General features: G+C 35.3%; 2 protein-coding genes and 1 long non-coding RNA gene across 5 annotated transcripts; all 3 read right to left on the minus strand.

The window, feature by feature from the left end:
- Positions 1-571: 571 nt before the first annotated feature.
- Positions 572-3,132, minus strand: LOC145232391 (uncharacterized). The gene is made up of 4 exons (XR_013860872.1): positions 3,077-3,132; positions 2,777-2,837; positions 2,274-2,434; positions 572-1,232 (listed from the first exon to the last, which is right to left on the minus strand). It is a non-coding gene; the product is annotated as an uncharacterized LOC145232391 (long non-coding RNA).
- Positions 3,133-4,024: 892 nt separating this feature from the next.
- Positions 4,025-9,815, minus strand: LOC145209260 (26S proteasome non-ATPase regulatory subunit 11-like). The gene is made up of 10 exons (XM_080079527.1): positions 9,645-9,815; positions 8,893-8,981; positions 8,417-8,554; positions 7,851-7,980; positions 7,533-7,601; positions 6,959-7,290; positions 6,352-6,540; positions 5,924-5,959; positions 5,802-5,853; positions 4,025-4,652 (listed from the first exon to the last, which is right to left on the minus strand). The coding sequence occupies exons 1-10, from the start codon at positions 9,727-9,729 to the stop codon at positions 4,510-4,512; spliced, it is 1,263 nt and encodes a 420-aa protein (XP_079935653.1). The 5' UTR covers positions 9,730-9,815; the 3' UTR covers positions 4,025-4,509.
- An 866-nt stretch (positions 9,816-10,681) lies between these two features.
- On the minus strand, positions 10,682-27,520 carry LOC145209261 (5-oxoprolinase-like). Of its 3 annotated transcripts, none has more exons than XM_080079530.1 (31): positions 27,364-27,520; positions 26,803-26,894; positions 26,107-26,298; positions 25,608-25,733; positions 25,250-25,356; positions 24,962-25,077; positions 24,375-24,507; positions 24,061-24,167; positions 23,592-23,680; positions 22,939-23,056; positions 22,460-22,514; positions 22,302-22,384; positions 21,684-21,924; positions 21,104-21,192; positions 19,770-19,986; positions 19,261-19,399; positions 18,281-18,440; positions 17,835-17,922; positions 17,702-17,768; positions 17,246-17,356; positions 16,687-16,779; positions 16,036-16,210; positions 15,467-15,576; positions 14,932-15,156; positions 14,276-14,410; positions 13,599-13,748; positions 13,461-13,535; positions 12,739-12,821; positions 11,886-12,046; positions 11,714-11,811; positions 10,682-11,256 (listed from the first exon to the last, which is right to left on the minus strand). In XM_080079530.1, the coding sequence occupies exons 1-31, from the start codon at positions 27,443-27,445 to the stop codon at positions 11,095-11,097; spliced, it is 3,879 nt and encodes a 1,292-aa protein (XP_079935656.1). In that variant the 5' UTR covers positions 27,446-27,520; the 3' UTR covers positions 10,682-11,094. The 3 variants fall into 3 exon arrangements, with proteins under 3 accessions (XP_079935656.1, XP_079935655.1, XP_079935654.1); XM_080079529.1 differs by having other exon boundaries at positions 16,687-16,782; XM_080079528.1 differs by having other exon boundaries at positions 16,687-16,788; positions 27,364-27,519.
- Positions 27,521-27,824: the final 304 nt, after the last annotated feature.

Below are 27,824 nucleotides of genomic sequence, written 5' to 3' on the forward strand. Positions count from 1 at the left end.
ACAAGATTTAAAACAGGTTTAAACTAAATAGGTTAAGACCTGAAAAAAATGGGTTAAAACCTAAAAAAGCGGGGTTAAAACCTGAAAAAGTGGGGTTAAAACCTGAAAAAACGGGGTAAAGACCTGAAAAGGCGGGGTTAAAACCTGAAAAAACGGGGTGAAGACCTGAAAAAGCGAGGTTAAAACCTGAAAAAACGGGGTAAAGACCTAAAAAAAACGGGGTTAAAACCTGAAAAAACGGGGTAAAGACCTGAAAAAGCGGGGTTAAAACCTGAAAAAACGGGGTAAAGACCTGAAAAAGCGGGGTTAATATCTAAAAAAAAAACGGGGTAAAGACCTGAAAAAGCGGGGTTAAAACCTGAAAAAGTGGGGTTAATACCTGTAAAAGTGGGGTTAAAATGGATTGATTCCAAAACAAACAATGAATTGATTCCAAAACAATGGATTGATTCCAAAACAATAGATTGATTTCAAAACAATTGAATCTGCAAAAAATATCAAAGTTAGTGAAGTCATATTTAAACACTTCGCAACAAGAATACGTACTTTTGAAACAAGACTTTGTGCAGATTTCTTGTTTTCGTCCAGGTGCAGAATATTTCAAATTCTAAACCTCAAACTAATATTTACTGCAAAACTGACGTTGGCGATCCGCAACAGAAACGAGCGAGTCAACAATAAAAAGTAAACCAACACCCTGACCGGCTGATGTAAAAGGCACAACACCCCCTAAGAACTGGTCTAACACATAGAAACAAAAGGATAGAAAAGTTACAAAAGAATTTGTTTTGTTTTGAAAGAGGGAAAACGACAAGACAGCACATAACGCAACCGATACAGGTACTGGTACAATGTACGTTACATTCCAATTCCGATTTTATCTGAGTCTATTTACTGTTTAAATTTTTCATTCTTTTCAGTTTAAATGTGATGAACAATTTTAAACGCGGAGTTCATTTTTTTAAACTTGTTAAAATTATTTTGGTTATTTATGACTTAATTTATTGTTGTTCAATCGTGCAAGCTTCGCTCATCTGGTACACGAGTCGATCGCTGATTGGTTGTTCGTCTGCTTCGATAATTATCACAAAAATATAAACAACAAACGCAGCGAAGCGGAACGTCCCTGCGCGTGCGAACGTCCCTGCGCGTGCGACGTAAAAGTACACATTAATAAAATAACATAACTTTGCTCAACTAACTGTCTCCACTGTCAACCGTCGCAAGTTAGCCTAGGAAAAGTAGAAAGTGAGTCTGCCGTGTTTTTCAACAACCCAAACTTACACCGACCAAGTTCGCTACGGAACAAACGCCAGGTAATGAATGGAAGTCGAGTCAACCAGGATCGCGGAAGCGAAATAAGTAAGTTATTCTAAATCCACGGAAATATAAAAAGGGCATGACCAGCAAAGGGACGTGTTCAGTTTTTGAGTTTAACTTTTACCAAAGTTCTTTGAAATTTCCAAAGTTGCTTCAAAAAACGATCAAAAGAGGTCAATTTTGCCCGTTTTAATTATTAGAATGTTTGTAATTCAAATTATCATAAGGTTTAACATCTCAAAACTTGACACCCAAGTCTCAGCCTCTTCATATGGAAGTAGAAAGAGACCCGGATGTACAAGCAATGGATATGAAAAGCTGGTCAATACCCGAAATCCACAAAAACCCTTACTCTACAGTTAGGACAGGCGCAAAAATTTGTTTAAAAGGAACAGTGACGTTAAAAGCGTATAATTTAACAACATCGTGTCACTGTCCCTGCCCTCAGAGTCCCCCCACAAGGACCCAATTGTTTTACGCAACCGCTGGGCTGGGGAAAAAAGATTAACAACAGTTTGAGCCCTACCAGGGTGGATCACGAGACTTTTCTGGCAAAATGCAAAGCCGTTCTCCTCATGCCCACGAGCCTGGGCGTTCATTGGAAATAGCGGTGTCCGGTACTCGGTCCCGTCTACACCGCGGCCAGCGCATGCGGTGGAGGCCATGCCAAGGCAGTGTTTCTATACGCACCTTATTTCAGCTAAAGCCATTTAGCAACGCGCCACACCTAGCTAGAAATCGATCTAAGCTAAGTCCCTACGTGGCGCGCGAATCCCAAACGTACCCCACCTATATTACCTATAACCTAACCTTAGTTACCGAGTGCTACTCTAAGTTCTAGCCCTAGCGCCAACTTGCTGACATAGTAGCACTCCTACAGACTTGGGCGTTTCTTTGACCACCGAGGAGGACTTCCTTCACGAGTCAACCTCGGCAAAGATTAGGTCACTCACCCTAGCGCCAGTTAACCTAAGTTAAAAGCCTAAACGATTCCGCCATCCCGGTTGACGCACGACAGCATCCTATGTTTACATACAAATAAATATCAGAAGTTGATAAATGTTGGTTGAAGGACAGACGAAGGTTGATGAAGTGTTGATGCAGGCTGGTCAATCTGTAATTAAAATAATAAACTTTAAACACATGTTTTAAAACACCTACAAAAACACACCAGCACTAATCATTCTCTACATTCAGTTGCATTATTTACAGGCAGAAACGCAGACGCGTCAACTCGGGGCAAGAGTTCCACAATCAACGCCGATTAAAAAAGCGCCACTTGTTACGTCACAAACACGTGTTGTTCTCAGCAGACACTACATAAAGTTGGGATATTTAGTTGCTTTTTAATATTCAAACATTAATTTAATACTGTTCAGTAAAGTTAATACCTTGCGTTTAGTTGAATTGTTAAAATGTAAAAAATAAATGCGCCTATTATCAGATTAAATCTTACCTTGATCAGACGGCACAGCAAATTCCCAGGTGTTCGACTGGCAGTTACATGCATGCATAATCTGTAAATAAAACAATAGTTTAGTTATTTGAAACTTCGAAAACTATTGATATCAACAAAAATAATAACCATTTCAGTTCTCCAATAATTATCAAGTTAACAAATTCAAATATTACCAAATCTTTACAATTGTTTTACATATAATTTGCATATTACTAAAAGCAACTTAGGTTTAGGCAAATAATTACACACAGTTAACAACACAAGTCCACACAACATGATTAACAGCACACATTTTACCTTGTAACTTTGCAGCCTTCCACCTCAGCTTCACAAACAAAATGACTTCCAAGGAAAGAAACGAATTCGTGCCGCGAGTTTCTCGAACGCTGATTGGTCGAAACGTTAATAGAACTTAATCAAACGTAACAATGCATGCGGTTGGAATTGCTGAGTTCGAAAATTAGCATTCGTAAAATATTTATTTGAAATGTTTAAGAAAATCGGTAGTTTCAGGATATTTTTAACATAATTAGTGTCACAAAAACGTCACAAACACTTTTTAGTAAATGGTTTAAAACTTGTTATTTAGTACATTAAAACATGATTCTAAAATGTTTATTTTGTGGGTTTAGTGAAATGTATATTAGTGATGTGTTCTTTATTTTTAATCTGCTGCACGTTTAACCCAACCTTTCATGCAGTGGTGGGATTTAGCCGATTCGCACAGGTTCTATAAAACCTCACTAAATTTTATGAGATTAATGAACCGGTTAGCATTACTGGTTACTGTCAATGGACTTTTTGTAACAGAACCGGCTGAAAAGAACTGGTTTACAAAAATTTGAATCCCACCACTGCTTTTGTGTCTGATCTTGAACTTTTTGGAATCTTATAATTTTTCAATCAATCAACCTGTCCATAAATCAACGCTAGTGATTTCGATTAATTATCACACAAGCAAAATTTATGCCGATGCAAATTAAGAAGCAAAAGTTCTATTTGTTCCATTACTTTACTTGGGCATTAAATTGAAATCCACAACTTAACGTGCAGCAATAAACGCAGATTTCATTGGACGACTCTGTTCATCATCTTTCAGGCTACATTAAAACAAATACAAAAGCCTAATAACCTTTGTCTGTGTAAATAAGTAAACTAATCAACATTGTGCTGCTTGATAAAAACCACCTGAACTCACAAAACAAAAAACATTGAAATCTCAAATTTTTGTTGATGACGAAAAAGTTGAACTATGCAAACCGGAAGTTTATTGTGACGTAACAATCCTGCGCCCCTGACCTCACAAAGTGGGACGGAAACAAGACGCTATTGTGCAATGTACAACTTTTCAAGTCCAGTGACGTCACAAACAGTGCAATCGACGTCATCAACGTTACGTCATAGCGTTTTTGCCCCGTGCTCGAATTGGAAATAAATAAAATTCATGCAATTCTGAGAAAATTGGAAAATATGAAATCCTGGTGGGGCGAGAAAATGTACAAGAGGTATGGTGTCTATTTTCACCCCGGTTCGACACTTTTGTAACAGAGAAAATATCCAAGTAGTGTGAAAAGAGTACAACAGCAAAAGCCCGACCGAATCCGGTAAAACAGAAAAGCAGAAAACAAAAAAGTTCCCCCCATAAGCAACATACACAAAGTAACGTACAGGCTATTTGCAGCATTTTGTATCACAAACACATATAACGATGGAAAATAGCAGAGTTGTAATTATGTGAGCTGTTTTGCTTTTTGATAAAGGCTGTCGACCACCAGAGAAATACTGGAGATCACATCTAAGGCCGTTTCATAGGTTTTATCCACGGCTGGCTCGTCAAACAGAATCAACACACCTTCCCCTTGTGAGAGAATTCCTAAAATTAACAGAAAAAAGTAACGAATATTGAAAAATGTAATGTTACAGATTTCCTTCAAATAACTAGCAATGCAGCAACCCAGAAAATAACCCCATAATATGGCATTTTGTTATACTGGTGACATTTTGGTAAGGGATTGGGCCAATTCAGTTATCAAATTGATCAACTTTCGACATCTATCTGTTCACTCTTTACTGTGCCCAAATGGGAGTAAACAAACTGCACCAGATAGCAAATACTTGGGACATATTTTTTACAATTTAATCATGGCATCCTAAAGTGCCAACTCAGGAAAATTAAATTGTTATGTAAACTAAAATCGCACTGGCTACCCTTATCAGCTAAAAATTTATGCATATAGTTTTGACATTAAAGTCTAGGAAATGGACAGGAAGATTAAAGCAATGTGATGGCGAGTGTTTGGTTTAAATCAGAAAAAATAGTTTTGTCAAAAAAAACTTCACAAGCAAGATAACATATGATGTATATGACTCTCCTATTGCAAATAGCTCAGCATTTTGAATTAAATTTCCAACTACTATGCCAAAAATAAACTCAATGTTTTGACAAACAGATTTAGCCTTGGGCATTTCATTCCCATTGAAACCAAATCTTCGATTTTGGATAAACCACTAAATGTCAATTTATTTTCGACAAATTAAAGCCAATGGATTTAACCAAGTTTAAAGGGAGTGTTATTGACTCAGTCAGGTAAACTTTTAAGATTTAGAATCCTAACTGAGTGATATTATTTGTATTGCTCGCATCATAGGATTTGCAGTATTACTACAAACTTTTTCAGATTGTACATGGATTTGCACTTTTTCAGATTAATGATTACCAACTAAACTAAATTTACACAGTGTTTGTTTAATTATTTCAATTATTTCAAATAATTATTAGTTTCGAAAAAAAATATTTCATTTCAATCTTTCTTTGTGTTTCTGTTGGTGCATTTTAATTAGATCGCTTTTTGAGATATTTTGCAATACTACTTCCTTTTTTGAACTTTTGTGTATAATAAATACAGTGTTAGGCAATCTTTAATAAATATGTGACCAGAAAAAATTCGGGAAACATTGACATGAAAGAAAAAAAAAGTTTGGGAAACACTGATATAAAGGAACAAAAATTGTTTGGACCAACCATGAAATTTTTTGTCCAGAATCATTTGTGACAATTTTTTCTCAACAGTTTCCTGCAAAACAAAGTCATGGTTTAATACATAAAATCTCCGCTAGTAAAACACAACTAGTTTGGAAACTTACCAGCGGCAAACTTATCAACTGGGCTATGTGTTGGACCTAAAAATCAAAAAGAAACTTTTTAGAAAAAAAGGAAAAAGACAGGCAAATGGCAATAATAACAGGTAATAATACACCATATTTTACTTCAGTGTATAAATATTTAGGTCTGTTAATTTATTTTACAAATCAGGTTCGTAAAAGAGGTGAAAACAAAAATGACAAGCACAAAACCCCACTAAAACCTGAAATTGGCTTGAAAGTTATACCAAGGTAAAACTATAACATGCATCTAAAACTAATTAAACTGAAGTCAACACAATCTACAATTTAGCTCTGAATGACTTCAAAAGTCATTTTATTGCTGTTTATATTATTATTTTCTTTAATGATGAAAAAAAAGCATGCCTTACTAAATCTCATCACATATTTATATTGGAGTCAGTTCCCACCTGAACTTTGGAGAAAGGTTCAATCACCCTCAGCAGGTTTTGTTCGAGAAGATTATCGTAGAGTTTGTCGAGATGTGCAGCGATGATCAGATCGGCTTTTAGTTCACCCTCAAACTGCACAAGGATTTCCTTCAACTCTGAGATCGACCGATTGTGACTGGCCTTGGCAACACTCTTCATTGCCTCGATCTGTTGCAAAACAGATTATTACATATGTGTCCAACAGAGCTTGGTAAAAAGCAAGGTCTAATGGTGTCAGTTTGTAAAGTTTGCATGATTTAGTTAAAAGTAAACTTTGAAGGCACTTTTCGAAAAATTACAATTGTGGAACATATGTTTTATCTATTGTTACAGCTTTAAAAAAGATTAATTCGTTTTGCAGTACTTCAAAAATTGTACGTTTTTGAGGGTATTGTTTAATTAAACCAACAATATGAAACCCAGATATAAAAGCAAAAATTCATATGTATACATTTAAATATATGTAGTACTGTTTATTTATTCATTAATTTTATGACAAAAAAGGTATAATTATTAATAATATAGTGCTTTGGGGGACAGTCATCGCCTACTTTCCACTTAAAGTTCCCAATTAGGTAAAACTTACATCTCTTCCAGCATATTTCAAAGCCAATTTGCCACTGAGGAGAGATTGAACGTCGTCAGGTGTTCCAAGCATAACCTTACACAAGAGCATGTATTTCAACGAAGTAACTGCCTTTTTGCTTTCAATCGAGTCATAACCCTCAAATGCTTCATAGAAATAGGAGTAGGCTGTTTTCCAGTCTTTTTCCTCTGCTGCATTTAAGATTCCTGACTGTCGATCGAGAGAAGCTTGCATCTTCGGAGGACAGTACATCGAGTTTGCCGTGGTACGAGCTGAAGTCAATGCTGCTTTTGCTTTTTGCAAGTTTCCAAGTGCGTGATAGGTTTGTGATTCTGTTTGAGAATAAAAAACTTTTTGGTTAAGAAGAAAAAAATGATGCAAAGTTTATGAACTGGAATATTGCCAGTAAAATATACTTAGAATAAATTGAATAAACTGTTTAAGCCTATAGAATAATGGAACTGTTGGTTGTTTTTTTAATTTTACTAAACAAATGGAAAAAGTATAGATAAGAACCAAATTAAAACACTTTAAGCTACAAAATATAAACGAACCCAAGTTTGAGTTTTCTTACCTGTCAGTTGAACTTCCACAAGTAATTGTTTGTCATCAAGCTTTTTTAATTCCCTCAACAAAGCTGAACCTAAGACAATACAAAATATGTCGTTGAAAATGCATAGACTTTCGGGCAGTTGTACTAACCAAACTGAGAGTCATTTGAAGTATAAGGTGTGGCAGACAAAGTTTGGCTCATATTTTTACTGTATATTGTGTCTTTTTATCTCATGTTCTAACAAAGCTTATGCAAAGTTTTGACTATAGCTTCAGAAATTAGTGTACAGATTTTTTTTGGGGGGGGGGGAACCACTGCTTTTTTCTAAGTTCTACTTGCCTAATTTTAGTGCATCCTGAAATCTTCCTGTGTCGTAGTAAAGAGCAACTAATCTTGCTTCCAAAGCTTGTCGTAAAAATGTTCGTTTTTCTTCTTTTGCCCACTCGATGCATTCAAGACATAGTTGCACCTGTTGCATACAAATAACACAACCATTAAAAATGAAAAGTTTTAAAGAATTTTCAATTAACAAAGGTCAAGCTAAACTTAGTTGTCTAATAAAAGTAAAGAAATTGCCCTAATGTTTCGTTTGAGACACACTTCCACCCTTTTGTGTCATGTTTTATGATTATAAATTTAAGATTATAATCTTTTATAATTTCTATGCTTTTTTAAAATTTCTATGTACATATAGTTTTAAATGATATTAAGGCTGAGGATATTTGCAGAGCTTAAAAAACAAGATTGTGGCAAAACTAAAGCTTTAAATACAAATATTTAAAAACTGTTAATTAAGCAAAAAACATATATATTATAAATCTTGGTTGGATTTTTCTGTTATGCGTTTTAATTCACTTATATATCTTCTCATACAAAAGGATTAAAAGTTAACCAAATCACTGAACCTCTAATCCAGAACTGATTTCCATGTCAAGAAAAAGGTCAACGAGAGTTCGAATGAGTTTAGCAGCTTTTGCTTTGCTGATAGATTTGAGAAATGGACGAACCCGTGTGACCAGACTGCTAAGTTCCACTGCATCACCCTGGAGCAAAATGCACAACAAACATTTAACTTTGTCTGTATTTTTTTAAATACAAATTTACCGAAATTGTGTATGATTTCATTGTGTCCAAAGAAATACAGTTTTGTTACTTATGTACAATGACAAGGACATTTGTAAATATATTACTGTGTCAGCACTGTTTCTGTTTAATATTTCATCATGTATATGTAACATTTGTACAAGAAGCCCAGCAAAACTGTTTCAAGAATCTTTTGCAATTGAGGAGGACAGCATGGAACCACTGCCTTACAATGTGCTTCAATTATTTCGGAGGCCTTACACAAAAGCATTTTGCACAACGTAGTTAATAAAATCACCTTTTGCTGGAGTAACGTTCCAAGTTCCAAAATACTCTGTTCCTTCAGTTTAAGGCCTTCTTCATCTGTGCTCTTCACATCGCGCCTCACTAAAAAAAATTCGGTAAAGTGTACAGATAAATAATAAAGTGCTCCGATACAGTACAAAAATGGTGATTGAAGATTGAACATTGTGTAATGAAATTCTGGTAAAAATGGCAAAAGAAACCTATGGGAATTATTATTTCTTGAAAAGTTTTTTTAAGTGCGTATTTTCAATTTATGAACAATAGTTTTATGAAACAGAAAAGTGATAAAATGACCGGAAAAATCCTTTTGCACATTTAGGGGTTCTAAAAAACGCTGGGTTAAATTACATAGCGCAACTTCAGATACTACCAACATGTGTGAAAATTTTAAATACTTTTAAATTACTGATTATTAAACATAACATGGAAATAATCCAAATTGGACAATAAAAAAGCCAGAGAGGAACACATAAAAATCTTTTAAAAAATAACTGCCAAAACATAATATATATATGGTTTGTAATGTAATCTAGGCATTTAATTGTCAGGTAATAAAAAATTAATCAGAATAAATCAAAAGTTTATGACTTTGTTACACCTAAACCAAAAAGTTTAAGCCTACTATTTTGACATTTTGTCTTTCATTACAGAAAAATGTTTAAACAAAAACCTGTTAAGAAACATTTAAAGGCAAAACTGGGAAAAGTTTAAAAATATTAATGTAACCACCAAGGGCAAACTTACGGATGTCCTTGTAAGCGTTAATCGCCGAGGCTTGATCACTTAAACTTAAAGACTGTGCTCTGTCAAACTCCATAGCTGCTGCCATTTTATTTCATGACAAAACGTGTTGTACGATAAAATAAAGTCTTGTTGATTCCTGTGGAATATAAAATAAAACAAAATCGGTTCCAAACAGAACAAAAGCTTTCAAAACGAGCAAGTCTACCACCACAGCAAACCAGAAATTCGGAAATCCCAATTTCGCAAATTCATTGAAAACTTCACGCATGAAAGACAATATAATCGATGAATCTACAATCGATGATTCCATGTGCTTAAGTTAAAACACGTTTTTTTAGATGTATTTTTAAGAATAAATCGAAACCTTCTTTCGAAAATAATCAGCATCATTAATATTTTTAATTTTAATTACTTTATTTTATGTAAAATGTTAGTATTTTAAAAAATCATGTTTGCGTCATGGTTGAGTAATTTCAATAAACAACGTAAAACGTTGCGAAACTTCAACGAGCTTTTAATTTTATTGTTGTTTATCAAATATACCTTAAAAACGTACGTTTTTACTAGACCTAAATCCACCTTTTACAGTTTTTCTTGAGCATTTTATTGGCCATCTTACAGTGGGCAGTGGGCCTATCATATCACAAACACCACTAAAAATGTAATCAACATTGCCAACGATTATTAACAGTTATTTTGTATCATTTTTTTTTTTCACTAGTAATCAAGTTAAAACAGTTTTAGTAAACTTATTCAAATCCATTCAAACAAAATGGTCTTAACCCACTGAAAATGTGTTTGAAATTCAAGCTTATTTTAATGTCTTTGGCATTTTATTGAAGAGAACAGGTCTTCCGAAACGATGACGTAAGGTAGATTACATATCATGATTACATATCGAGAACGTAAATTACATATACCTGAGCAAATACGTGCACTTGACGAAAAACTAAATATTTTTTTGTTCCTTTAAGTTGCAGAAAATGTTTCCTATGTGATGTTAAGAAGCAGAAGGTGGCATAAAACACTCTACGAAATAACAACTGTATGTCATATTCTGTAATCTTTCTTTAAACATAAGCGCTTATAACTTCACATTGCGTAATACGAAAACAGTAACCTGAATTTCTCACTAAGTGCACGAATTGAAAACACTTTTCGGTCCTGATTTTTACTACAAACTCAAATTAATTAAGTGAATTGGGTGGTTGCAGCCAGTGTAAATAACTCCCACATTAAAACGTTTGCAATCTGTGGCAAAATACATGCCCAAATCAAAAAATATTTTCAAAACCAGGTGCCCATTTTCATATTTAATTTGTAATTGTGACGTTTATATCTTGTTTCAATAATCGCGTTTTTTTCTTCTGCATATCGAACCACACTACATATAATTCCAAATACTGGTAAGAAAAAATTGAACTTCGACTTCCGAGTTCTCTCAAATTTTTCAGTGAGCTTCTTGTTGTTGCGAATATTCAAACACGCTGCCCCTGGGAACGAATTCGTCTTGCGCCACCTTGCGACGCTTAGGTTCCGGACTAGTTCGATCACTAAGGGTCGCCACTGAGCCAAAACCGCCACCACCAGGAGTTTGCAACCTAAAAACGTCCTAAAATAAAAATAGGAAATACCAAATTAAACTCAATCCGTGGGACTAATACCATAGAAAATACTTTTATTTTATTAAACAAGCAAGTGGTTTTTGTTACATCCCAGTTTGACTGGGCCAAGGATAAAAACAATGGAATAACCGTTGCTACCAAATTTATCTCATTATCATTAAAAATCGAAGACAAAAATGCCAAAAAGGGAAAACGAGGTATTTGATAACGTTTTCAGTTTGTACGGATGACAAAAGCAATTTGCCCAAACATGTTCAGTAAAAAAATCAATAGAAAAAAAATAAGTAATCTGCAGACAGTGCACACTGGTCGGCCGCTAAGGTCTATGCAGCTGCTGATATACGAGTTTCATTGAATTTGCTTTACTATGAGGTAACATTTCAACCCCTAATAAGAATGCTCAATAAATGTTACAGAAAATAAATCACTTAAAAAAATTCTCACATTCGCTCGAACCGCGACCGAATTCTTCCCTCCCATGTTAACAATTGGTCCTTTTTGGCGTAATAGAAGGTTGGACCCCAGCGCCCCAGGTTCCCCTCCTGCAAAACAAGACACGTGACGTCATAATATTACGTCCCAGTGACGTCATAACGACATCCAGCGTCCAACCGACCGTTCATCCCGTACGGGGGGAATACCCGTCGTTCGCATAGCACAGAAAGAAGCAAATCTTTACGGAATAGAATTTCCCTGATAACCCCGTCTCCCCCGCGGTACTTCCCCCTGCCCCCAGTGCCGGGATTCAGCTCAAATCTTTTCAACACAACCGGATACCTGAAATGCACGAATACAAACTTGTTGAAACGTAAATATTGTGGAAAGATATTATATTATGTGACTTCAAACCTGCCTTTTCGGTCGGTAGAACTACTTACGTAAGAACTCACAGCAGCCAGGTTTGAGAAATTCCGATAGGTGACGCAACGCAGCATAGGCGCTTACGATGACCTGCATGGCTACTGTGAGTTCTTCCGTTTTTCAAGTTTTAATTTTTTATCGGTTTCGGGTAGGTTTTTAAATTGTATTTCCCGGGTTTTATGCAACTATTCACTCGGAAAATGTGGGTTTTTTAGCAGCAGTTAAAAAATCTTGAGAATACCAAGAAAAGATTTTTCTTTTGAACCAACTTACTGGCCATATAGCAACAACACGTAGCTTAAAATTGCAACTTGCTTTGACCAGTGAGTTGTTTAAAACGCCAAACATACAATTGTTTGCCATTAAACGACCATTATTGCAAACAATGCTAATGTGTTGTAATAAATGGTTATCTCAGTGATGAAGATTCTTGTCGTCCCTCGCTTTAGTGACATCACTACAAGTTCAGTTTAATTTTACTTTCGTCACCTTGCATTTTTGTAAAACTCGGCGCGTATGTATAGCAAGAAGGCTAAGTTTCAAGACAGTTAAATCGGGACTTTGTTTCTAGTTAAGATTTTGGGGCGCTTTTGCGTAACCATGGTAACCTTCGTTCGAGAATTTCCGGGTCAGTGATTCTGGTGTTGGTCATGTGACTGTGCACTCCGCTTCTACCGTGCCAGGTTGGTCCCTGTGACAAAATATTACACTCATTAATATTCATCAACCCTAAATCCAGTGCTTCTGATCTGTGTAAACCTAAACCACCAACACATATGCATAAAATGGAACGACCCACTGCATAATAATATTCACAAGTTGTAGTTACAGAATGTTGATAGTTTACATTAGCTCGCTTGTTGAGAATTAGCACATCATGTTTTACAAAGGAAAGATATTTTTGTGTTGTGAAACGAAACAAACCCTAGGTTAGACTTTCAAAACTATGCTTTGTGTGGAAATGCTCGGTGACCGGCTGATTCGGTAATATGATTTATTGTGTTAACATTTTAATCACTAGTTGCCAAGTAGGGCACAACCGACCAGCGCACTAAACCCACGCAAAACACAAAAGCATGCACTGCTCTACAAATACGTACAGTGTGAGGCTGGGTTTTTTATCAATGCAAAACAATACAATAGCTTGCTTGGCACATCACACAAAAATACTATATTTAAAACAAAACAACTTAATCATTGTAACGTTTATCTTTAAGTTCTAAAACGTTGTTTGTTAGTGAAAGTGTTGTAACAATGAATCGGCCTTGGAAAAGCATTACAACCAACATTTTCAAAAGAAACAAAAAAAATTGATATTAATTCAACTTACCGCTCCAGCGCCCCCAGCGACTGTTTCGTAATAACCGACGTCATCATCACCGAATGTGACGTTGTTCATACAACCCTATGTGACGTCACAATTATTTTAAAAATTGTAAAAAATAAAAAAATACGAATTTTTTTTAACCTGTGACGCGGCACACGTGCCGAACGCTTTCATTATGACGTCAACGACCCTCTGTGACGTCAAAACGTTGCCACCAACCACCGCGGCGTTTTCTTCTGGGTCGAGAAGCGACCATTTCGGGATGAGGATCTTCACAGGATTTAAGCAACCCTGGTGGAAATGATATTGTGTTGTGAAGAACAAAAAAATCACAAGCATAAGTTGATTTCAATATTACTGATGATGGCATGAGCATTTGCCGAAAAGCGTTTGAACAATAAAGCATGTCGCTTTTTACGTCTATTTATGCAGTTATTTTCATCATTAAACTTATGTACAGGTCCGTATATAGTGTTCCAAATATCATATATATCATGCAAATATTAAAAACGCTATATTAAAAACTTTTATATCTAAAGTAAATTTTAGGGAATAATAACGCTTTATCCAACAGGCAGCAAAATAGGTGCATACATTTTTCGAAGGAAATTGTTTGTTTGTTTTTTGTTGTTGTTGTTGTTGTCGTTTTTTTTGGGGGGGGGGGGAGTAAATCACTATAATAAACTATTATAAACTTCATTTCATCTTGTGTCACAATGATCCCTAAAATTTGCAAAAGAACAATACTTTGACTGTGAAATTTGCAGATTAATTGTGAAACACCGCATTGTCGTCTTATTACCCACAGTTGCACTCACCTGGTTGAGTGGCACGTCATAACCGACCATACAACGCAGACAGTAGATGGCAGCAGAGAGTGTAATAGCTCGGGGAGCGTTTAGATTGTTGAACACCATAGGGGAAGTACCGGAAAAATCGAACACGGCAGAACCCTGCGGTGAGAAAAATTCATACCAACAATGAAAGTGTTCCACTTGATCAAGTGGTAGTATGACGTAACAAAGAATCAGTTGGTATAATGGAAAATCTTTGAAACTACATTTCTGTGTGAAGAAACACTTTAAAAGAATAGCAATTTTTGCTCCGCAACTCTGGCGTTTTAAACACTTGCAAATCATTTTGTCGAGCAGTAAAAAGCATCGATGTTGTATTTTCTTGCATAACGTGTTTAAATCAGAGCACAAGAGTTAAAACTGAAACACGCGCAACAAGAATAAGGAGATCAAATTAATAAACAGAATTGATCGTGCACTGTACTAGTCGCATTTAGTGTTATTTACCCTAATGAAGCGACCTGTACGACGTCGAAACTTCCTAATAAAAATACAATTGCCAGAAGAGCTCTATAAACTTGATATTATGCCTGGCAGCAATAGCTTATATATGATAAACAAAATCGAGACAATAGCCCAAAGAAATTTGACCAGAATAAAGTCACTCCTTTTTTTCTCACCTCTTTGGCATTAATGTCGACTTTCAATTTGATCACCGATCCTTCGTCCATCTTGCCCTCGCCACGCAAACTCACTAACCCCTGGTCAGTGACCCCAGATGACCTCGCCACGTCACGCAAGAGGTCACGTACGGCCACTTCGGCGTTATGTTGGATGTGGGCCATATAAGCTTGCACAACTTCCAGACTGTAACTTGAAATCAGCTCGTTTACCAGGTGGATTCCCTACAGTGAGAAGACAAACGGTAAATTTCTTATTTGTTTCCAATTCAATGACAAGTAATAAGCAACGGAAAAGTGCTCCTTATTTTTTTATGTTTCGGACAAATCTTTACCTAGCATAGACTTGATAAAAAGGTGAAATGATGCTGACATTACCAAGTATAATCATATTTTCGTTTGCCATGCGTTGGAACTCACAAAACTATTTTAATTAAATCTAAAACCACCACCAGATAGTAAATGAAAAGTTCAGTTCTGAAAATTTCGCAAGAACTCTTCTGGGTTCTGATTGGTCCAAAATATCAGCTGATACCTTTTGATTGGCTGCAACTTGCGCGCGAAGATCTGCCAAGTTGTCATGGAGATTTCGAGTCCCGGATGAACCGGGTATTTTCCCTGGTGCGTTCAAAGCTTCTATGAGAGCTGTGAAAATGATACAAATTATTCTTTAATTTTCTCAAGTATATTAACGGCAAATTATACAGAAAATACATCAAAAAATGGGACAAAACTTGTTATGGTTGGCGTTTAATTAAGCTGTTAATGTACAATTACACACGCGTGCTAAAAAGGCAAAAATTGTTGATAAAAAGCTATTTTTAGATTTACGCAACCAATTGCAAGCGTACAATGTGATGTGTAATTGGTTGCATGGCGATAAGCTAATAATTTTAAGTATTTTGTTTTATTCATTTGCGCATATCTCAACTGAAAAACTATGTTGCACAAGTTATAAGATGTGATTACTTTACTGGTCTTTTTTTGTGAACAGTCAAAACTTTTGCCATTCTATTTAACGAATTTTCTTCTGTAAAAACTGCTGCTAGCATCAGATAAACGTTTGTAGCCAAAATGGCCGAAAGTGCTCAATTTACTTCCTACCTTCCTCCTGTAGAATTCCGCCTTTAACGAGTTTGAACGATTTGAACACAGCCCCCTCCTCCTGTATTGATGTGGAGTGGGGCGGCATCGACCCAGGGGTGGTTCCCCCGATGTCAGCGTGGTGACCCCGGTTCGCCAGGAAGAAGATGGGGTTGGGGTCGCCAGGAGAAAACACCTGTAGGGGAAATTTGTAGGGTATGTTCATTTATATTTAACGTAAAATTGCAACATTTCAAAAAGACGTAAAAGCACAAGGCAAATTAAATGCCAGATAATTAAAATCTTTTGTAATAAATTTTGTCCGATGAGTTTGGTAGAAAATGTTATTTGAGACTGACAAACTTAAACACACATACATACAAATATTTTGCTACAAACGTGTTAAAAATGTTAGGCGACATCATCTATCGCCATTTTCACTGATGACTATGCAAGGTCATGAAAGTTCATTGGCCTTTTGTTTCTTGTCAATGTTTAAAAAAACAACTTTAGGCGAAAAGAGAGGCCCATTTTCTAACAGTACATTTATGATTAGTTAAAAATGAGCACCGGAGCAAACTGACAGTTTTAGTTATTCGATATTGTTTCAAAAGTTTTAAACTTTAGGCGAAAAAAGATGCTCATTTTAAACAGCAGCAAATGATTTCGCACCGGAGTTATAACAGTGAGATCTGGTAAATGGCTCCCTCCAGCGACGGGATGGTTTGAGAGAATACAATCTCCTTCCTTGATATTTCCACGAAGCTGCTTCATCTGTGATAAGGTTAAATGTATTTTCAGAAAAAAAAACTTTAAATTTAATAAAACAAAGTCTTAACACATTACAAAAGTTATCTAAATGTAAATAACAGTGCACAAGGACTACCAAAATCGTTCTGTATATAAGTATGCCGTCAACTTGTTGCATTGTAAGTAAGTTGTATTTTTAGTGTAAACCATTTGCGTCCTATGTTAAGGGTAAAGGTGACGTATAAAAGGTATGTTAAGACGTCAATTACAGTACGCAAGGTCTGCAATCTAAAAAGTGAGACATTTTAGTTGGTCTATATCAGCGTATTAACTCGGTCCAGCGCAATTAAGTTGTAAACAATCTTGAATATAATGGGCTTGCTCTGGATGTTAACTTCACACTCGGCCACATTTTTTAATAGGCTACATCCGCGTTTATACAGCTTAATCATAGAAACAATATTATCAGTAGGGAAATCACCTGGTACTGCACCGCTTCTTGCATGGCTCCTAGATGTACAGGAATATGTGGTGCGTTGGAGACGAGACCGCCGTCTGGGCCGAAAAGGGCACATGAAAAATCTAAACGCTCCTACAAAAATAAGGGGGGCATATTACAATTAAAAAATACGTCTATTTTAGATAGAAATTAAACAAATAAAGGATTCGGTTTCAATACACCACAGTTTGTAAAAATCAAAACAAAATATTCTAATCTAATTATGTTTTGGGTGATGGACTTTTATTTCAATAAAATCCAACGGACCATTAGTTCTTTAAACCCTATTTACAAGTTTTGCACCCAAAATTTTCACAAAAACATATTTCGAAAAAGTTGCCTATAACAAACCACATGAGTTTTTGAAACCCTTGTTTGTCTGCTTTGTTTTTGTTTTTTTCGGGAATGATGGCATTTGTAAGCAAACAGTGAATTTACCTTGATATTGGTTGAAATTGACGATCTCTGCAGCATTCTGCCCATCTGCTCAGCGATGCTCATGAATCTATAGAAAACATATGAAGGATACGATTTCTATTGATAATTAAAAATGACGTAATTATCCACGAACCTGTGTGAAAATATGGAAAGTTGGATCGAATCCAATTCCACCCCCACTTTTCGAACTTGTCCGCTGCCGATTGTAATTATTACGTCACCTACAAATGACGTCACATACATTTAATTTTCGAAGTAAATAAGTAAACCATTGAGTTGTATGTAAATTTTGTGATAAAATAGTGGAAATTACTTCAATTATTTTATAAACCTTTTCTTATTAATAAAATTTCCTTTCAAGTAACGCAACTGCAACGAAAACACAGCGACCAATTTAGTGGATTTCACGCTGAATTTTCTTCAATAATTTTGGTTTAATAGCCTTAAAAATGAACGTGATTTTTATTTGTTTTCAAACAATAATAACAATGCACTGTTCTATTAATAATTCACATTTTGTGACGTCACACACATTTTGTGACGTCACACTTATATTTTCTCACAATAATTTGATCCCACCTTTATCAGTGATGCGTGCCATACAGTTAGGTTCCACCAATACGGTGCCGTTCTGGTCGATGATGATCGCTGGACCGTGAAGTTCGTGGTCACGTGACAGTTCGCTCAGCAGATAAACGTTCGTCTTTTTGAATCCGCCGTCGAAATAACAATCAACCACCTGTTTGCAAACGACTTTTTTAACGTTGCGAAGCTATTGCTTTAGTGGCCTGCCACTTAAAGGTTTAAACAAAGCAGATATTATGTATTGAGTTTTGCCATGTTAACCGATAACCTGTAGTATTTGAAAATTTCCTCTTAAAACCTCATCTGACAAACGACTAGGTTGCGTTATCACCAGGTGGCGCTTTACACAACACGGATTCTCAACTACAGCCCAATTTATCGCTATAATATACATTTGAGTTGCTTGCAGCTAAACATAAGTAAGCATGAGTTTTAAAATAGTTGCCAGAATCATAAGGCTCGACATTGCCATGTTAAAAAATCCTTTCATAAAGTTGTAAAGAATAACATATAAGTAAGATACAGACAATGTACATTGTTTTAACCTATAATGTCTTGCTGGTGACAAGACATAGGTCGTACACTAACGGCACTCCAGCTAATCTAGACAATGCGAGTTAAACTACAGTCCTACATTGACGAAACCTTGCAGATTTAAACTGTCTGCAGCTTACTTATTATTTATTATCTTAATGCAGATGTTTCCAACCTATGTGGTGCGGTGACCCCCTTGATAACACTTGCCAAGTTGCGGTGACCCCAACTAGTAGGCCCTAAATTAAAATTGACTGTAACTTTTCTTAACAATAAAGTTGTCCATGAGTTTATTTTCTTGGAGCTAGTGGTTAAAGGCCAAAAACGAGTTTGGAATTATGCCATAGGGCAGGCGACCTAAGTTGGGGTCGCGACCCGCAGGTTTGGGAACCGCTGCCTGTAAGCATTTATATTAATCACTGATGTTTTAGTTAACTTACGCTTTCAACTCTTGGTGGTTTCCCACTCCTGGAACCGGAAACATTACCGATCATGTGGGAGCGGCCCACCCCCCTCACTCTGACGTCATCGACCATAATTTTCCGGTTGGGAATCGTGAAGCCAAACTCAGTTTTGTATCTAAAACAAAAAAACATCGTAAAAATAAAACTAAAGTCTAAGTCAGGGGTCGGCAACCCCTGGCACGCGAAGTGATTTTGTGGCACGCCAAACGATTTGCGTGTTTTTAGTGAAGTACTAATTTAACATGTTACACTGCTTGTTTATAGTTTTTTATCATGCCATTCTATTAAATTCCATTGTACATGCACTAAACGCTCTGCTTTCTCCTTAAAATTGACATAAGCCGGCACAAACCACTATTACGCAACAAAAATGTTGGCACACAAAGTCATTTCCACATGGAATAACAAGTAAATTGGCACGCGTCGCTAAAAAGGTTGCGGACCCCTGGTCTAGATGAATTTCATTTTCGTCTGTTGTATGTTACCTGTTGTCAAACGAAGCGAGAAAATCGCCGAACTTTGACCCCATGCGTGACCCCTGACCCGAGGGTGAACACATGAGGGCGCAATCGGTGCGGTCGTATCTCAGGTTGAGGTAAGGTTCGAGGTAAATTTGTTTCTGGGTGAAACCTTGACTTAGTAGCTTATCTTCACATCGCTTCATGAGTGACTCGATATGCGCGTCGATCAGTGTGAAATTTTCTACGAAAAGTAAGTTAAGTTGAAAAACAGAAACTCTTACAACCAGTGTTGCCAGGTTGCGCTTTTGTCGCCGAATTGGGCTACTTTTGACATCGAGTTGCGGGTTGCGCCTTTTTGGGCGGGTTTGTAAATGACATTTTCTACAGTATGGCGAGTGATGATTGCATTATTATTGTGACATCAAAAACATTGTGAGTTTAATTTTGACAAAAGAACTAATAAAACTGGCCAGAGCGTCGGAGATTTTACATCCAGCTGGGTAAAAATGCTTTCAGTCCACGCAATGTAACGTTCATTTTTTAAACAAAGAAACTTAATAAACGCCTTTGTTACCACGTAATAAGAATTGCCTCTTGGCGAAAATCATTGTTTCAAAGTCACCTTACTTTGTTATTAATGCGAAACATGTTTGTTTTAAAGTGGAGATTACGAAGTTAAAAAAACAGCATGGAAAGTGGGAAAACAGAGTGTGTTCAATACAGTGTTTCTGAACAGCCCAAAATTAATTTTAAAATGCACAAAAATTAAATCTGAAACGGCGAAACCTGAATAATTGTCACACACACAGGTGAAAGCAGTGAAAATCAATTGTATTTCAGGTCTTTGCAAAATTGGGCTCGTTTTGGGCTACTATTGACGGGTAAAGTTGCGCTTTTCCGCAATTTGACCTGGCAACACTGCTTACAACGTAGAGCAACAAATAATAATGTTGTCGTTGTAATGTAAAATTCTTATATGTTGGCTTGTACTTTCTTAATTTAAAACCGTAAAATTTCTATGCAAGTTTGTATTTTCACTTTGGAAAAATAGGTTCGGTTGAAAACGTAAACTGACGAAAACATTTTCATCGAATTCGGGAAAAAATGCAATTTTACTCCATCTTATTTATAAACATTATTCCATTAAGTTTTTTATGTGGTATAAAATTACTGAACCCGCACTTGCAGTAAAAATAGAAGTAAAAGAGAAGTTTGACTAAATTAATGTAAAAGTATCAGTGAAGAATAACGTTGATTGTTGACGTCGAAATTTTGGTATTTACACAAAGTTACTGGACTCGAAATAAAATGAAATTAAAACTAAAATCTCCGTATATTTATGAAGACAGTATTTTCACCTTCAGCATAGGAACAAGCGCAAGCTTCTTGCAAATCTTCAACCACATCAGCAAGAGCCATTCCATAAGCTGACAGTATACCTGAGTATCTAGGAAGCCGAAAAAAACACGGACGTTAAACATTACATGACCTTATATGGGCATTTTAATCGAGTAAAACTGAGGTTCAAAACAATGTGAATTTTGTTATTTTTTCCAAATTCTGCAGAATGCTTTTGATTATAAGATGGAACAGAAAAGGTGAAAATCATTAGATAACCTCAAATCGGCACTGTTTTGAAAAAATGTGTAAAACTGTTTTTGGTAGATGTAAAAATATTTAGGCATATACATTATACAGAATACTTTTATTTGTAAATTGGCAAGCAAAAACAATCAACCAACTTTAACGTAAACATTTTTCGTATTTTGCATTGCACCACTTTTTTGATACCTTGGCTCCTTTTTGCAAAGCGAAAACAATCTGGCTTTTTGTCGCAAGAACCGCAAGTTTAAAAATTAATATGTTGCTTATAACGGCAATTTTGGACGAAAATAGTTGATTACAAAAACAAAAAAATCAACATGTAACATAACATACTTGTGAATGTAGACTTTCGTCATTCCGAGTGACCTTGCTATTGCGCATGCGTGTTGACCTCCGGCGCCACCGAAGCATGACAGCACGTGACGAGATGTGTCGTGACCTTTGGCCTGTGTCAGCGCTCTGATTGGTCGACACATAGACTCGTTAGCAACCGATATAAATCCCATAGCAACCTCCTCCACAGAAAGAACTTCGTGAGATGGGTTTTCCCCTTTCATGAAACTGTTGATTTCGTCTGGTGACAGAAGAAAATTGCTTTAATTTATAATGAGCTAAGTTATGACATGCTTTGCTCAAAACTTATTCATCTAAAAACAAAAAAATTCTTTGGTAAAATTGTAAAAAAATCGTAATTACGCAATTCGTGTTTAAAAAGCAATGCATGTTCAGTGTAAAATTGACTGAAATTTTTCCACATATTTCTATAACTCGCTCTGAAAAATCAAAAGTATTTACACTTTGTGTTTTGTCGACATATTACATTACAAAGCCACAGATTCTATTACCAAGAAGGTTTTTTAAAGCTTGGTTAAGTTTATTTTCTATTACAAAATTTTTTTCTGAAAACCGTAAAATAAATTACATTTAAGGGAGCATATTAACTTCACAAACCTGTTAAAGTTTTGAATGCTTCTTTGGTAACACTGCCATCTAGTGGAAGATTTTCATCAGGGCCAAAAATTTTGGGAAAATATCTGTAAATAGAAATCACATGTTATTGTTTAGAAACTATTGTAGTTGTTACATCTCAATAAAATTATTTAACTCACTCTGGTAAGAGTCTGCCAAGACACAGGTTTGCATCAGTGACTGTTAGAGGACCACCTGTAAAAACATAAAATGTAAATTATTGGCGATGCAGAACTTTTTCTTAGTTTGCTATCCATGTGAAAAGGTAAGTTATGCCAGGTCTCTAGCAGTTTAATGATTTCAAAAAAGTAAAGGTAATTTTAAAAGCTTGATACAAATCAACTGTTTTCGATGAGATACATCATGTGACATGCTTTACTAATCAAACATTTCGGCAAATGTCATCATCAGTGATATAAGGGGGCACTTAAACACATTCGTGTTTTGTGTTCAAAACTCATGGGTGAAAACAACTCCGTGAAAAACAGGAAATAAACTGTTTATTATGTAATCATAAACAGCAAGGTCAATGTCAATGACTAAAATCATCATTTCGCTACTGTTTACACAAAAAGACATCAGCAATTGATGAAATATATGAGTTACAATTGTTTTCAACCTTTTCTGTAGCATGCAGGTCCAGGATGCGCCCCAGCTGATTGTGGACCAACAGAGAACATCCCAGATCTAAAGAACAACCTTGAACCTCCTCCTGCTGCAACTGTGTTGATGTCAAGCTGAAAAAACATGTCCACTTATGTCGTATTCTACCCATAGTAACAGTGGTGCTCAGTTTTTCCATTCAAAATAGTTCAGTGAAAAGTTTTAATCAACATTTTTTAATCCAATATCCAATTAGTCCACAAATGCTAAATTTTTATAGCAGGCATTTTCTTTTGTTGTGACTTCTGACTTATGCTAAACCATATTTTATCAAATGTTTTTTGTTACTAAATTGTTTTCTAAAGATAAATAGTGCGGACACTGCAAACCTTTTGAAAAACACTGACATTTCATACAATATAAATTGGAAAACAAGCAAAAAAGGCAAATTTATTTTGCTGTAACATTTGGCATTTGCTGCACAATATCCTTTTTTTAAGTTGTGTTCTGAATGTAAAAAGTGTTCAAAAATCATTTTTTTCCAAAACCCTAATATTCGACAAAATAAAGTTATGGAAACAAGCAAAAAAGGCTTGTTACGCTGTTATGTTTGCAGAACAATTGACATTTAACAACAGATAATTCTCTAAACTAATAACACGCAATCACCTGTGGAGCTTGTATAGTAACTCCTGCTGTAGTGGTTTCAAACACATGTTCATATTCACCGGCGTATCTGCTTACATCCGTGGAAGTTCCTATACGACAAGATTTTTATATTTTTATTAACCAATTTATGGTTGCTTACATAAAAAAAATTGAATTGATTTGCGCTGGCAGCTCATGGTAAAAACCGGTCGATTTTATTTGTTTTAAATCCACTGATAGGAGCATGCGAAAACAATTAACAACAAAAATTCAAAGCTATGTGTATAGGAATGTAAAAGCAAATTCTGCAGAAATTGATATTAATTTCTTTACTTTCCGAAAATATATAAAAAAGTCGGTTTATGAAGATTTTCAAAACAAAGAAAGGAAAAATTTTAAAAGAGAGCATCTAACAGCATATCTTGTGCTACAATTTTAATCATCCTTAAATTGTAATATCTACATATCTTTGCAATGAAGCACAATTTACCCCCCATATCAAAACCAATAACTGGTTGTTTGTCCTCATATGATGTCATCGCATACCCAACAACGCCACCTGCTGGACCTGATAAGATTGCTCGACTACCGTTGAAACTGATGTAAAAAATAAGTTGAATTATTTCTTTTTTTGTGTATTTTTCAAAAGATCAAAAAAAGCTTTTGTTAAAATAAATGCTGTTTAATCTTTTTAAACTTTGATGCATGTATTGGCAACCACTGTTTTGTGTTAAAAAAGAATAAATTTTCTGGTGTAAACTGAAAAAAATCTCAAATTTACAGAGATGTGACAACACTACAAACCTATGCAATGAAGTAAGACCTCCGTCTGATTGCATGAAAAGCACATTTACTTTTTTAAAACCTTTGTCAAATCCAGATTGGAATGTTGTCAGATATTGTTTGATGCAAGGAGTGAGGTAAGCATCAACACAAGCTGGAAAATGAGAAAGTTTAAAATTAATATTTTTACAGTGCTGCAATGCACGAACGTCTTGTCACCAGCTGCACTTATAATACTTAATACAGTGGTTTTCAACTCGTTTTGGGCCATGGACCACCGGCCCAGTAAAAATAATATCATGGACCATTTCATTTTTTAGCAAAATTAAAGTATGCATACAAAACAAACATTTGGGCTTGAAACATAATTGTTTAAAACCGTTTTTTAAGAAGTGAGATACAATTATTAACAGCTAACATTTTGATACTCTTTCAACATGTAATATGCAATCAGCTCTAGTTTATCACAAAGTTTAGTGGATGTCCTGTGGACCACCAGTTAAGAACCACTGACTTAATAGGTCAAAAACAGTGTGAATTGTCTGCAGCTAAAAAGTAGTAGTCTAAAATGTAACATGTTCTTATAACTACTGCACTGAACGACAAACCTGTGAATCCTCTGGGTACAATTTTCACCATCGGCATAACTTCTGATGACAATGAGACATGTGTGAGTCCCATACTCTTAGCAATTTCCCCAACACGAACTTCATGATCTGAATACCTGAGCAAAATTTTATGATCACAAAGTGAGATGATTTTGTAAATCATATTACTGAAGCTGAGGCAGCCAGTTAAAAACAATTTAGATCTGGCCAATCATGCATGTGTTACCACAATACAAAAAAAATATTTGCAAAAGATTCCTTTGAAAATTAATAGTTTAGCCCACTTACGTGTATGAATGCATCAGTGCCACTGCCAAGCTTTTAATTCCTTTAGATAAAACTCTTTGTAAATCTTCCCTTAGTTTAGTTTCATCCAGTTTTTCCAGAATGTGCAGCTGAAAAACAAAATTATGACACTAAATTCCAACTAATGTGGTTAATAATGAAATGATATTTGGTTAGAAATTTATTAAAACATCCAACTTATTCAAAGTAATCTTTTTTCATGCTTGTAACAATTTTAGCTTCACCAAGTCCAAGTTGACTTGAATTCTAACTAAACAACCATTTTTCTTTAACATATTACACAAATAATGTTTGGTGATAAACTAGTAAAATATGAAATGTGCCAAAAAATAAGACCAACCTTTTCATTAGTGCTTCCCTTTATATTTGGTTCACCAAGTCCAAGTTTGCATTTATCTTGATGCAGAACAACTCTTTCCTTTACCTCCACTACTTCCTCGTACAAAACATCTGGGATTTCTATTTTCTACCAAAAAAAGTTGAAAACAAAACTTAATTTTTTTTAACTGTTGTGACAAAAAATAGATTTTAAATTACAAAATAATGTTACAGAAGAAACTGTTGTTAACATTACAAATTTGCTAAACAGGTTTTCTTTGGTTGAGCATTATGCAATTAACCAGACAAATATCTTAACAGAATGTATGATATGGTTAAAATACAATTAAACGAATGATCAACTAACCAAATTTGTCTGTACAGCAAAAGTTTATTCCTTAATAAAGATTAATTACTAAATTTGAAAAAAAAATGATTCTATATAAGTGTAGCAGACCAATTCAGTGTCAATAAATTGTCATTCTTCGGTTACTTTTAAAATTATACAAACTCGGCAGTACTAGATCAAAAATCTTTGGTCTTTGTTGATTTCCGATATGCAGAAGATCTCTGAAACCCTGAGTAATACAAAGAGCCATTCTTTCCCCTTGTCTCTCTAACAATGCATTCGTAGCAACTGTTGTTCCCATTCTGATGTATTCGATTCTTGAAGTATCAACTGGTTTTGAAGCTGGCATCGAGATACCAAGTTCCTTAAAGTGTAAACGTTTTAGGGTTGTGTTGTGTTATTATCAACAGAAACTATTAAATGTAAGCTCAGAAAAAAATCAAATAAGATACTGACAATGCTGTAAAAGCGAAATATATGTATCTTTAAAACTAAAGGATGAACAAATAAATGTTTTTTTCTAAACTTAAATCCAATGTTATAAGGCTCATTAGGCTTCATCCACCAAGCAATGAACTGGATGATTCCAGCTTTATTTTTTTTATCTGCTGTTTGTGTGGCAAATATAAGTTCTGTTAGGTACAGCTATCAACATAACTAACAAATATGGGCAAATAATTATGCAATGTAACAACAGAAAGATGTATTATGAAACAATGGTATCTAAGATCCCAATCGAGGGCGGCTTATAAATGAGCAAATACAGTAGCCTAACTTTCAATGACAGTGGTTTATGGGTAATTTTGCATTTATTACTTTTAGAATTAAACATTATCTATGTAAAACTGAAGTAGAAGTTTAAAACAACCTGTTCCAGTATTCTTCTTATTCCTTCCCTTGGAGCATCTGGGTAATTTTGAGGATCGACTGACAGCAACTTCATGACTCGGGTCTTTCCACCTTCATCATGTAAACAAACACAGAGTCATTGTTTTAAGGATGTTTGGTCGGCTTTTAAAGTTGACAATAGCTTTAAGATATTTTATGAATTGTACGGATAGAACAGATTTTTTTTCAAAAAGTAAAAGACTTTTAATCAAATTACTGAATGACAGAATAGCATTATTACTTGTTTTAGACCGTATCTTGTGTTTAGTATTTTCAATGCTCATGTTCATAGATTTATTAGCACATAAAAGAATCTAACTCTTGACAGTGAGTGACAGTCACATAATGCGTTGCAGTAAAGGACTGGCTACATAGCAATAAAACAAAATCTAATTACAAAGTTAACAATCAATAACTGGTGAACGCAACCATTATTATCTCACTACATTTCACTTACTGTGGCATCTGTTGCATAAAAAAGCATGAAAGGTTGTCCTACAAAGATTGTCTTAATGCAACAATGACACTGTTGCAGACCTACCTGGACATTTCGCGTAGATGTCAGTGAAGGTGCCACCTCTATCAATAGCAAACTGAAACTTTTCACTAACAACATCAACCATATTTAGGAAATTTTACTTGGCTAGTGTATTCCAAATATCTGTTTTAAGAATACAGCACACTAACCACAGTAAACACAGAATGTACAAAGACTGAACGCTGAAAATCTACCAATTGTTCAAAGCTTCGCCTATTTTCAAATGCAGGTTTTAAAACCAACAAATTTATGCACGTGCGTTTAGTTTATTTGTTAGTTTTTAAGTTGTAAAAAGCAAACTCAACTAGTCTGAAAACTGCTGAGTCATGGTCAATACCTGCTTAGTCACCAAACGATATGTCTAGGTCAGTGGTTCTCAAACTTTTTTTGTTGCGACGCCCCTGGAAACGTTTTCTGGACTTGCGGCGCACCAGCAAAAAAAAGTTAATTAAGAAACTTCTTAT

This window comes from Phallusia mammillata, chromosome 1 (genome assembly GCF_965637545.1).
Source record: "Phallusia mammillata chromosome 1, kaPhaMamm4.hap1.1, whole genome shotgun sequence".
NCBI classification, from domain to species: domain Eukaryota; kingdom Metazoa; phylum Chordata; class Ascidiacea; order Phlebobranchia; family Ascidiidae; genus Phallusia; species Phallusia mammillata.